At 43.8% G+C, this 13,098-nt stretch overlaps 1 protein-coding gene across 1 annotated transcript; it reads left to right on the plus strand.

The window, feature by feature from the left end:
* Window positions 1-2,579: 2,579 nt before the first annotated feature.
* Window positions 2,580-12,988, plus strand: RFC5 (replication factor C subunit 5). Its single transcript, XM_043901792.1, has 11 exons — window positions 2,580-2,750; window positions 4,278-4,342; window positions 4,605-4,741; window positions 5,897-5,976; window positions 6,617-6,690; window positions 7,883-8,042; window positions 8,759-8,840; window positions 9,206-9,335; window positions 9,857-9,934; window positions 10,991-11,045; window positions 12,090-12,988. The coding sequence occupies exons 1-11, from the start codon at window positions 2,689-2,691 to the stop codon at window positions 12,184-12,186; spliced, it is 1,020 nt and encodes a 339-aa protein (XP_043757727.1). The 5' UTR covers window positions 2,580-2,688; the 3' UTR covers window positions 12,187-12,988.
* The last annotated feature ends 110 nt before the right edge of the window (window positions 12,989-13,098 follow it).

Consider the following 13,098-nt stretch of genomic DNA (forward strand, 5'->3'; position numbering starts at 1 on the left):
CAAGCCAAGTAACATGGCCAAAAAAAAAAGTTTAAAAAAATATGATTTATATTTATACTTGTACTATATATTTATGCAGATTTTAAAATACTCTATTTTAAATCACTAGAATGTACTACACGAATTAAAGGACCAAAGGAATTGAAAAGAAAGCAAAACTTGCACAAAATCCTGACCCTGAGCACCTTCTAATATTTTTAACAAATTCCAAGTCCATCAAGATCAAGATCTTTGATACCTCCATGGCTAATTCAAGTCAATGTAAGACAAAAACCACTACAATATTGTAAAGTAATTAGCCTCCAACTAATAAAAATAAATGAAAAAAAAAAAAGATCTTTGATACCAAGTGCTCTCTCTCGCTTCTCCCATCCTCAGGAACAAGGAAAACAATAGCTCTAAGATGTATCATGAGAGACCAGAGTAGATGAAAGAAATAACTTGCCTCCTCCCCCTGAATAGATCCAAGGTTGTCACTGACGCCCCAAGGATTTCCCCCAAATAATGCCGCAGGCATAAGGATAAGACAAAAATTTGGCAATCAACTATTCTTACTTAACTCTATGTTTACTGGGTGAGGAACTCCATCAAAAGCTATTAGAATTAATCAACCAGTTCAATGAAGCTGCAGGATATAAAATCAACATTTTATATACTAACAGTAAACTATCAAAAAGAGAAAGAGAGAATATAATCCCATTTCCAACTGCATAAAAAAATAATAGACATGCATTTACAAGGAGATGAAAGATCAATACAGTGAACACAACACATTGCTAAAAGAAACTGAAGAAGACACATATAAATTGACAGATATTCTGAACTCACAAATTAGAAGAATTAATATTCTTAGAAAGTGCATACAACCCAAGGCCATCTATAGATTCAACACAAGCCCTAGCAAAATTCCAATATTTTCCACAAAAATATAAAAAAAGCAGTCCTAAAATTTGTATGGAACCACAAAGGACCCTAAGAGAAGAACCAAGTTGACAGCATCACAATTCCTGATTTCAAACTTTATTACAAAGCTTTAATTATCAAAACACTATAGCACTGGCATTAAAAAAAGACAGGCCAATGGAACAGAATCCGCAGCCCAGATAAATATATGATCAACAAAGGAAATGGCAACCCACTCCAGTGCTCTCGCCTGGAAAATTCCATGGACTGAGAATCCTGGTAGGCTACAGTCCATGGGGTCAAAAAGAGTCGGACACGACTGAGTGACTTCACTTTCAATACTTGTCAAAGAACCAAGAATACAATACTCATTGGATAGTTTCTACAAAAAATAATGTTGGAAAAACTGGATATCCATATGATAAAGAATAAGGTCATTATACTAAATGAAATAAGTCAGACAGATGGACATTGTCATATCACAGCCCCATCTGACCCCCTTCTGACTCCCCAGGCAGGGACCAGGGTGAAGCCATAACTGTCATTTTATATTTACCCTCTGTCCCTCTATTCTGCTCCTAAAATGGGTGACAGTTTGGTAGTAAGAGGCAAGGAGCCGCTACTTCTAAATCAGAACACTTGTAATCCTGGGTCAGCCTCATCTCCTCTTAGGATTGTTGTCTTTCTCAGCATGGCAAAAAAAGAGAAAAAAACACAGGGACTTCCCTGGTGATCCAATAGCTAAGAATCCGAGCTCCCAATGCAAGGGCCTGGCTTCCATTCCTGGATTCCACATGCCACAATTAAGAGACCACGTGCTGCAACGGTGATCCAACAGGTGGCAATGAAAATCTTGCGTGATACTACGTGCCACAACCAAAACCCAGCGCAGCCAAAACAACTTGATTACGGATATAATACACACTTATTGCTGGGAACTACAGACCAGCAAAAGGGAAAACAAAAGTGGTTCATAATCCCCTCACCTCAGGAAAAAATACTAACATTTTGATACCGATTCACCTCAGCAGCTTCACGTCAGAGGGACCCTGTCCTCTCCGCTTACTAACTAGCCCTTTCCAGTTACACATATTAACCTGACGGGAAGTTACTTATTATTTATTTTTTCTCTCTGGAGTTGTTTCTGGAGGTCGGTTTTGTAAATTTTGTTGGGTGAGGGGCACAGATTTGAGAGACGGACTGAAGTTGAGTTGTGCTTGGAGTTGTTTTTCAATTTGAAGTGCTCACCTCTTAGCTTTGGTGCCAAAAAGTATTTCGAGCCTTGTTTCTTATGGCATCTATATTCAAGAACTGGTCGTGTCATTTGGGGTTGTTTTACCTCAGAATTTTTTAGCGCTGGCAGCTTTCCGTTCCTTTGAACGGTAACAGCTAGAACTTTGGTGACGACTGGAATTGGCTTTGGCCGCGAGACTTTAACTTGTAATGACGACTGGTGGCTGTAGGGGGTGGCCGTGCCTCTCCGGCGCGCGCTCCTTCTGGGTTAAGGACTGGTCCACACCGGGGAGGGCAGCTCCACACACTAGAGAAGGGCGGAGTTGGCGCGAGGCGTCCGGCCGGGCCTGCCGGCAACCAGGCAACAGGGGCCTTAGCAACGGGGAGGGGGCGGGACCTAGGGAGGAAGTCCGAAGGCCACTAAATCTCGCGAGAGTTGCGTTTGCGCGCGAACTCTAAGTGTAAGGGTACCCGGGTCTGGTTGCGGTTGTTGGCGAGGTGCGGGCCTCTGGGGTACGCGACAAGCCCACCGGTCACCATCATCACCCCGTTATGGAGATCTCAGCGCACAAGCAGCAGCATCCTGAGGCGGCCAAAATCAGAAACCTGCCCTGGTAGGAGGGGGCCCAGCTGCTGCGGGGAAGGGGATCGGCCGCGCGCGGAGGCGGCGGCCCGAGTGAACAAGTGGGCCAGTCTCCAGCCCGACCTCGCCCCGCCGTTCCCGGACTTGAGGCCGGGGTGGAGCCACAGAAGTTCACCTCCCCTCAACTCCCCAGTCCCGCTCCATTCTATTTATAACTGGCTAGGTCTCCCTTTACCCGCCACCCTGGGCCCCCTTTCCTGTTGTGGAAGCGGAAAACGGCTTCCCCAGCTGGGTGACAACACAGAGGTTCGATCCCATGTCTTCTGACATTGCCTTGGCCTCTGTGGCAGAATATTCTCTCTTGCCAAAATAGCCTCTTCTCTTGGTGCGATTACTGGTCACATTATAAGCTAGAGTAATGATGGTGATGACAGCGCTTCCTAGTTAGCTTTCATCTCAGTGACTTTGTTCCACGCACCCTGTTAGATGTTGGAATTTGGCAAAGACCCTAGGAAGAAGGTACTGTTATTCCAGCTCTACCAAAAGGTTAAATGACCTGCTTAAGGTCTAGAGTTGGAAAATAGGTTTGGATTTGAACCCAGGTGGTCCAGATTCAGAGCTTGCACTCCTAGCCAGTCTGCTTCCACAACTGTGTCTTAGTGTTGTTTTAAAGACTCATGGGATTTGGCTTGATTTTGGAAAACTCTTGTTTCTTTTCAAAAGTTTTCAAGATAATGAGTTCAGCTTGTTGTTACTATAGTAAAAATACATAACATACAATTTAAAGTTGTAACCATTTTAAAGTGTACAGTTCTGTGGCATTAAGTGCATTCAGAATGTTGTGTGATTATCCACTATCTAGTTGCAAAATTTTTTATATACCTCAAATGGAAACAATATACCTATTGGCAGTCACTCCCCATTCCCCTCTCCCTCAGCTCCTGGCAACCACTAATTTACTTTCTGTCTCTGTCAATTTGCCTATTCTGGATATTTCATGTAACTTGAATCATACAATATGTAGTCTTTTGTGACTGGCTTCTTGGATCAGCAATTTGTGTCCTTTTATTGCTAATAACATTCCACTGTATGGATATACCACCATTTATTGATCCATTCATCTGTTCATTTATATTTGGATACAGGTTCAATTTTGGATTAACTTTAGGTGCCCATCCAGTTTGAGATTATAGGCAGATAGATGGAAAGGTGAAATGAGAGCAGTTTTTCAGCATTATTGACATTTTAACCAGATATGGGGCGGGGGGGGGGGGGCATGGCCACGGGGGTTAACCTGTGCATTTCATGTTTGATAACTTCCCTGATGACTATCCACTAGATGCCAATAGCATCTTCCACCCAGTTTTGACAGGGGAAAAATCTAGATATTATCAAGAGTTCACTGGAGGACAAAATGGCCCCGATTGAGAACCACTGGGTACGGGTTTTTGTATCTCTCTCTTCTTTTAGTTAGGATCTGTATGAAAGGATTCTTCTGCACATAACAAAATAGTCTTGCCTTTATATATGTTGTAATGTGTGCTACATTGTATTTTAGGGTTGAAAAATACCGGCCACAGACACTGGATGATCTCATTTCTCATCAGGACATCTTGAGTACTAGTAAGTATCCATGTGTCAGTGGCTGGTATCCTAGTTGAAGGACCTGGATATATTTCTTAGGGATGTTGTCTCTGCTGTAATAACTTTAAAGAATCTGATTAAGCTTTTTGGGATGTGGCTTTGACAGCTGCGTCCTTCAGATTTTTCATTCTTGTGTGTGCCCTGGATTTGAACATAGAGTTGAAGTGGATTCAGCCCAACTCTGGCCCACAGTAATGAAGCGACTCTGAGACTGATAGCATCTCTCCCCCCCCATCTTCAGTTCAGAAGTTTATCAGTGAGGACCGCCTGCCGCACCTCCTTCTGTATGGTCCTCCAGGGACAGGAAAGACATCCACCATCCTGGCCTGTGCTAAACAGCTGTACAAAGATAAGGAATTTGGCTCCATGGTCTTGGAGGTAAATGAGAGGATTACCCTTAACTTTCAAAGGACTCTGGTCTTTAATTTTAGTTCTGCTAGCTTTGTTTTCCTTTACAAGTTAGTTGCCCTGCTGGTGGTTGGGAAAGAAGCAGATATACAATATTTCAGTTCACTTTTCCTATAATTGACATTTTTGCCTAGAGATTTTTGGTGTAGCTAGAGGGCAGTGGTAGGGCCAGGTGTTTTTGTTTGCTGTTGCCAACTTTCATTCAAACACTCAGTGGTCACTCGGTTGCTAGCCGTCTTCCATGTGCCCTTCTCCATGTTGCTCCACACTGTTCTTGTCCCGGAAGACTGGGCTGTGTTGACGACAAGCTCTCTTGCCCTCCGGCTCCTTTTGGGTTTGACCAGTAGGGGCCCTGGCAGAAGTTGGGGGAAGAATGATGCCTGATCCAGCCCTGGGTCACCACAGACGGACAGTGTCCCCCCGCACAGGGCACAGCACCCAGCATTCCCCAGGAGCCAGCACCACTCCCCCACCAACCCCTTAAGACTTGGGAGTGGTAATGGGCCCCAGTAGCCCGTAAAGTATTGCATAGCTCTTGTGGTTTCTCCCACACCTCACAAGCACCTTTTAAAATATCTCTTCATTTTATTCTCTTCAAATTACTGAATTTGAGTGTGCTGTTTACTGCTGGGACATGACTGATCCACTTAGATTATGAAATTCTAAATATTGTCTATTGTAAGAAAAAAAATGGTTTAACTTATTTTTTTGTTATAGATCTTAGAATCTTGCTGCCACCAAGATTCTTACTTGTTCTTGCTTCAGTGTATTAAAAACTTGGTAACTTCTGGGTTGCTCTGGGTTGTGGTAGCTAAAATTAGCATCATTTTGCTCCTGCCTGGGGTGCTGTTCACTGTGACCAGACCAATTAATTATTCCTCCAAAGCATGTCAGTGATTGTCCTCAAAAGGGAGAAGAAAGATAGTCATTGGCCTTTCAGAATATAGTGGAATGATCTAGTGAGCTGTGAGTTTTAAATTGCAATCTTTTTTTTAATGATCATCTCTTTATCTGTCCTTAGACCTAAAGACCTAGCTTGCTGAGCAGAACTGATAAAAAGATACATTAATTCATAGCACACTAATATGTTTTCTATTTATTCTGGCTTCTCTCTTTCACATTTAGCTGAATGCTTCAGATGACCGAGGAATAGATATCGTTCGGGGACCAATCCTGAGCTTTGCTAGCACAAGGACAATATTTAAGTAAGAATTCTTTGCATGATTTCTCTCCCTAAAGATTTTGATCAGTGAATTGAGTTTTTTAAATCCTCTCCTTTGCCAGTTTATAAAAGTGTTAAAAAAAGAGGGCACGGAGGCTTTGTCAAAAGCAGCCATGAGAAAGAGATAAAGTACAGGAATGGTGGTAAGAAATACTAAAATGAAAATATTATCTAAATCTATTTGCAAGTACCCTGGGGAAGCATTAGTTTCATTTTATTAGTTAACAGAGAACTGATTACATCATAAGACTGGGTGAGCTAGTTTGAATTGAGATCAGGGTGGATAACTAGGATGGTGGTGGAAAAAAAGAGGAAAAGACAGGCAGAAGTAAAGGTGGTGGGGAAAAAGCAGCACTAGAATAATAGGATTCTGGGTGGAAGAAAGATGAAGGTGCCAGAGGACAAAATCTGACACAGAAGTTAGACCTCTGTTCATTTAAGAGTTGAAGGAGCAGTGGGGTATTTGCTTTGTGTGACCACAAATGTCTGCTTTGGCTAGAGTTCTAGGAAAAATGAACTTTATGAGCCAGGGCCCAATGGCACAAATGTGAAGGTGTAGATTTGGGCCTGGAAGTCACAGTGAGATTGAAGAAGCTTTTAGACGGTACCACTTGTCTTCCTAGGAAAGGCTTTAAACTAGTGATCTTGGATGAGGCCGATGCCATGACTCAGGACGCCCAGAACGCCCTGCGGAGAGGTAAGGAGTATAGCCATGTACAGTGTGTTGGTGAGGACAGCTCTAGAGGAGAATTAGCATCTTTGGACATGAGATAGGACATGGCTTCTTTTCCGTTTTCATTCATCTTCTGACCCAAAGAAATCTCTGTGTGCCTTTTACTGCATATCCCACCTGATGATCTAGACAAAAATCTCTGCACTGGATATTACCTCTTTTAGTAACTTAAAGACATAAACCTTTTGGGGACTCTTAGGTAATGACCAGACACTGGTGTTTTATCCTCCTTTTTCCCTGGGTTCAGTTTCAGGGTTGGGAATCTGTACTGATGGACGGGAGCAGGTAGGAAGTTGTTCATTCCTAAACTGCTAGATAGGCCTTTCTGCAATTGGTACCCTTAGATACAAAGGAACCAGGAAAATAATACTAGAAATTTAGTTGCATCAGAAAGCTGACATGACTTCACTTCTTGCCAGGAGAATGATTTGGCCAGGAAGGGAGAGTACGCTGTAATTTTTCACGTCTTAAGGGGCCTGGTGCAGTTAGTTTCTTTGCAAGGACATTCTTAATCTCTCTCATTAAGATTCTGCAGTGAACAGCTAGGAGAGAAGAGAATCTTTAAGAATTTTAGGGAGAAGTAGATTGCAGCCCATGTTTAAGGAAGAGGAGAACAGAATATCTTCTGGTCCTAGAGGCGTTGGCAGCCTTTCTTCAGCATCTTGTTCTGTTGAGTCAGTCTGGGCAGATCCCAGCATGAGGATGTTGGTACAGAATGAAACTGGCGTCTTAGGCATCTCTGAATTCAGGTTAATGCTCTCGTGAATGCTCTAAGAGTTTGAGACAAAGTCCACTCGCAAGTCTTCAAAAAGCCATCCTCCCCCTGCCCAGTAAAAGTTGGGGCATCATCCATCTGCCAAGTAGAATTTTAGGCAAAAGGGAAGGAACACTGGATTTCATATCTTAATGGAGTAGAATGGCAAGAGTGCCAGAGTCACGGCCAGTCATGGAAAAGGAAGCATTCTGCACAGTCCTGTTCATCAGCTCAGGAGAGAATGGCTGGTCTTCAGAGACGTCCTCTCTCGCTACCATAGCATCTCCACTTGTCTGCATTCTTGTTTTCTGTACCTTTCACGTAACCCTAGAAAAGTGCAGGGTTTCTGGGTCCCTTGAAGAATCAGAATAGAAGTGAGGTGGCTTTCTTTTCCCTTGCCAGTGATTGAGAAGTTTACTGAAAATACCAGATTTTGCCTCATCTGTAACTATCTGTCAAAGATCATCCCCGCCTTACAGTCCCGGTGTACACGATTCCGATTTGGACCACTGACTCCCGAACTCATGGTTCCCCGCCTGGAACACGTCGTAGAAGAAGAGAAGTAAGTATGTTGAAAAGCAGGGAAGAGGGGTGGGCCTTGGAGACTGGGTGTTGGGTAAGGCGACTGGCTGGTATGTTTCAAGGTGATACCGTTTGTAGACAATTCAGGAAACCTGGCACAGTTTAAGCCTCCTTGTCTGTCGGCTGCCCTGGCATCTCACAGACATTCTTCATGAAAGTCACTGGTTCTTCACTGGATTCCATCCTTCTCCCCTGGAAGCTGTCCCACTTTCTTCCTACTCTTCTTTTGTTGGGAACTGCACATTGCCAAGTCCCTCCTGCTAAGATGCCTCTAGGCTTTCTTGACTAGAAGCGGAGGGTCCTGAGCCATCACATTCTGTGTAATCAGGTGCCAAGCAAGTAACCAGCCCGCGCCGCCGCTGGTGTTGACAGGTGCCTTGGCTGTGCGAATGCAGATCTCACCAGGGCCCTCTCCTCCCAGAGAACAGATTCAAAGCTACCGGCGCAACAGAGCAACTCTTGATTCCAGTAAGAGTCCTTCTAGACTTGGACTGGACTGTGACTCAACATGAGGCCAGTGTCCCTAAAAGCCAGTGAGTTCTGGAGTCTGTAGATCAGGAGAGTATTGTTAACTCCATCCTTCCCTTTTCTTTCTTTCATTGTTTAAATGCCTCGATCATCCCAGGCCATCTTGTTCCCTCCATAAGCATTTGTGCTCTCAGGACCACTGAATCCCTTTGACCTGTTTCCTTTCAGAGTTGATATAAGTGAAGATGGGATGAAAGCGCTCGTAACTCTTTCCAGTGGAGACATGCGAAGGGCTCTGAACATCTTACAGGTATGGCACCACTCCAAGCAGATCTCTAGTTGCTTTGGGAAGTTTTCCAAGAAAGACATAAGCAACAGTACAACAGAACTGGTAAAAACTTGATCTTGTTATATATTAAAGATGTACCCCCACCCTTGTGTTTCGATTAATTGAAAGAATAATTTGTTGCAAACAAGGGAGAGATAGGGAAGGACTCTGCAGCAGTAACATAGCTGACAAGCGGCAGCATCCTCCGGACATGGCCAGATCTTAGCAGTGTAAGAAGTACAGGGTTGGCCGGTCTGGTACCTCCCCACCCCCACACTGCTGCCTCCGCAGTTGCCTCCTGATCCGCCTGCAGCAGCCATGGTGATTCCCACCCCCTGTCTGCACAGAGCACCAATATGGCCTTTGGGAAGGTCACAGAGGAGACCGTCTACACCTGCACAGGGCACCCACTCAAGTCAGACATCGCCAACATTCTGGACTGGATGTTGAATCAAGATTTCACCACAGCCTACAGGAATATCCTTTCTCTTGCCCTACAGTCGGTGCATTAAGTGCCCAGGGTCTGAACATGGAGGTCGTTTCAGCTCATGATGGAGCACGATGTCTGTGGTTGGGATGAGTGCTTGTCTTTCATGCCACAGAGTCTCCCTGCAGGGCCCTGACCTGGGTGTGGCTTGCAGCCACTCCACTCACAGATGGGAGGGAAGCACTTAGACCTTGGGTGGAAGATGCAGTCATTTTCAAGATGTCAGTGTTACTCTTTGTTTTCCTGTAAAATTAAGAGCTAGGTGTAGTGATCTAAAGCCTTTTAGGGAATACATGTGGTTCTATTCTCTGCTAGACAGATACAACTGTTATCTTTCAGAAAACCCTTATTGGATGGAGATAAAAACACAAAAATAAGAATTTGGGTCCAACATATGCCACTTCAGATGGAAAGCAACAGCTGTGTTGGGGTGAAAAGCCCTGCTTTCAAGTCACTCTCTACAGTGTTTGTCCTGGAACTTGGTCCCTTTGCCTTAACTGCTCCTCTCTAGATATCATGGAGTTGAAAACTCTGAAGGGGTTGGCGTTACACGACATCCTGACGGAGATACACCTGTTCGTGCACAGAGGTAACTCACGTTCCTCCCCGGTTCAGAAGCTGTGTATAAGGCAACATGCTTTGGGGTTGGGGATGGTTGGAGAGGGAACCTGAAGCTCCACTGTCCACTTTGGGAAACAAAGAAACAGGAATGAAGAGGTGTAAGCCCGGTCCCTCAATTTTTGTTTTATCTTGCTATTTAAAACCTTGTTCCAAAAATATTCTTGACCTCTAGAATGGTGGGGGGAAAGAAGAAAAGAAATTGCTGAAAGGAACTTATTTCCTCCAAGGGTTCGTATTTTAAAGCAGTAAGTGGGATATTGTAATTTGTATTTCTAAAAGGGTATTTTCCCCAAAAGGAGAGAGAGAGAAGGAAGATCTAGCTTCATGTCAGCCAGAGTGGTCTCACCTAAACCACCTTAAGTCCCCCACTTGGTTGTATGTTCTGTACAGAGAACTGCTTCTCGACCCTGGCCCACATACAGCCCATCACAGGCCAATCCAGTTAGCCCTTTGAGGGAGGACCAGACACTTGTGTCTTCAAACTCTGAGTGGTCTGCTGTTCAGCCTCATGGAGATGCTCCTCCCTGACCCGCAATCACCTGCGGACAGTCTGGTCCATGAACACTGGTTCTGCCAGTTCCTTTCCAGGCTGCTGGCTGGTGTGTGAAATTCTGCCCAAGAACATAGTTGGCTCAGGCCCAGTTCTGCCCTTTGTGGATACTGAGAATGAATCGACCTTTAAAAATCAATCGTTTTTAAAATTGGGATAGCAAGTGAGAACTCAGCTCTGACGGTAACTTACAGAGTGACCCAGTGGCTGAAACAGCATTGTGGAACAGCTCTTCCACCTTCTTATGATCACTCTGGAACCTGCTCATTTTTCTTTTTAGCTACCCTACAAAGACTCAAAAAGAATAAAAACTTTGAAAACCTATACACTTTGTACTTCCTAGAAGCATGGTGTCTCAAGATCTGTAGCTTCAAGAGATTAGTCTTAGTTGATGTGGAAACTCATACTTGTCTTCTGTGATGTTTTTAACAGTAGATGACGACAGACCCCACTCATTTGATTTTTTTCTCACAGTTGACTTTCCATCTTCAGTTCGAATACATTTATTGACCAAAATGGCAGACATTGAGTGAGTATTTATTTCCCAGTTTTGTTTTCCTGCTTTCCCCTTGTTGTTTTTTGTTTCTACTTGTTTAGTATCAATAGTTTGGTCTAAATTGGAGTCTAGTTTTGAGTGGGATTACTGAACAAAGCAGGGGGAAGGGCGTGAGCTGCTTTTTTTAAAGCACAGGGGTTAAACAAGGACAGGTACAGCTCAGTTACATATTTGAGATAAAGGCCTCTCCTTCAACCTCAGTGGCCGGGTCCACCTTGTTCTCCATGTACTCCTGTTATTTGGAAGGCCTGCTTTGGTTCAAACATCTAGGTTGTTTGGGGACAGCCAGCTATCCAGCTGTTATTAAGGCATTTTGGCATACGAAAGCATATTGCAGGGAAAGTAAACATAAAACTCAATTTTCCACTTTGGCTGCTTCAGTAAACACAGTTATTAGCCCCCAGTGAAGCTGGCAGCTCTTATTTGAGTAGACAACAAGCACTGGGTTCAAAATAGACATCCTCATCAGCCAACTCCAATTCACCGTCACTGGCTTTCACACGTACCAATTAGGTCACTTCTTATTGCTACACTGTGAATTGCATGATTTTACTTTCAGTAGCTGGGCACTTGAAAAGGTTGCAAGATAAATACCAGTCTTGCTTTATTGACTAAACCACAGAACCACAGAGATGGCAAACGAAACTTCCCAGTGAATTAGGAGAAAGGAAACTTAATTAAAATCCCTCTCAATGCATTTTGTAGGTGAAGAAATAATCCCTAGTCACATGCATTTTGCATATTCACATAGAGCTTGAACAAAGTTAAGTTCAGATCACCACTACTGTTAACAATTTTTAAAAAAATTTTTCCTCTGTACTCTGAATCAGATTTATGAATGCGTATTTGTGGCAGCAAAGAAAATGTCAGGGAACACAAAAGATTGCTGCCTGTGATGAATTTCCATGCTCTCCTTCCTGTCCTGCAGTGGACTTTAGGTCCGATTGCTATTGTTTTCTGGTCAAAAGGCAGCTGTCGTGCTATTCTCTCTCCTTACTTCCATTTGCTTTCTTTTAGGTACAGGCTTTCTGTTGGCACCAGTGAGAAGATTCAGCTGAGTTCCCTCATTGCCGCTTTTCAAGTCACCAGAGACCTGATTGTCACTGAGGCCTAGATGCTGGGGACCACACGCTGCCAACTCACTCTCAGGCCCAGCAGTGACAGGAGAGCATGGGACTCGGTCACAAATGAACTGCTGCCTGGGCTGGGTGTTTACACAGTCACCCCCAACTGTGTAAAACTGTTCCAGGCATGGATGGGCAGACATTTAAAAAGCACTGTGTTTGTGGCTGTTTGGAACAGGGCTGTACAAAGCGGTTTTAATGTCCAGCTCTCTTGCTGCACTATGCGAATGTGTCTTGCAAGGGAACGGAGCAAAACCCATCTTTAGCCTTAAGGCTTTAACCCTTCAGTTGCTTGGATGGTAGGAAATTGGCCTACCCCGTTTGGAACATCAGGCTTTCAAATCTAATACGGCCCAAGTATCTTCCAATACAAGGTAAAAAGAATATCACCAAAGTCACGTTCGTAAATCTAATCTGTGATATACTTTAAATAGGTGTTAATGGGTTTCTGGCCCAAGCCATTATGCTTTTATAAAATGAACTCAATTTTCTTCCTTTAAAACCTGGCCTTTTTATTTCTGCTCTTGAAGTAGAATAATTGCTTGCCTGTTCCTAACTGTAGTGTGGACAGGAGAGAAAACATTCATTTGAAATGATGCCATTGGGGCCAGAGATCATCCAACACTGACTTGCTTAACCCAGGGCACATGAGATGAAGCCTGACTAAGCCTGCAAGTGCTGAAAGGATTGGAACTCTTTGTATTTAAATAGAAGACAGTTTATCTGCAAGCATTTGTGCTACATCTGTGACAGGGTTCTGCACAGTAAAAATAAAGCAGCTTACTTACTGTTTAAGTGACTCCTCTTTCCTTAGCCAGCTATACAGAGGCTGCCTTGTTCGACTTGCATTTATATGAAAAAGCCGCCTCCGTCCCTGATTATCACAGAATTAACTTTCTTTG

The sequence above is a fragment of the Cervus elaphus genome, chromosome 5 (genome assembly GCF_910594005.1).
Source record: "Cervus elaphus chromosome 5, mCerEla1.1, whole genome shotgun sequence".
Taxonomy (NCBI): domain Eukaryota; kingdom Metazoa; phylum Chordata; class Mammalia; order Artiodactyla; family Cervidae; genus Cervus; species Cervus elaphus.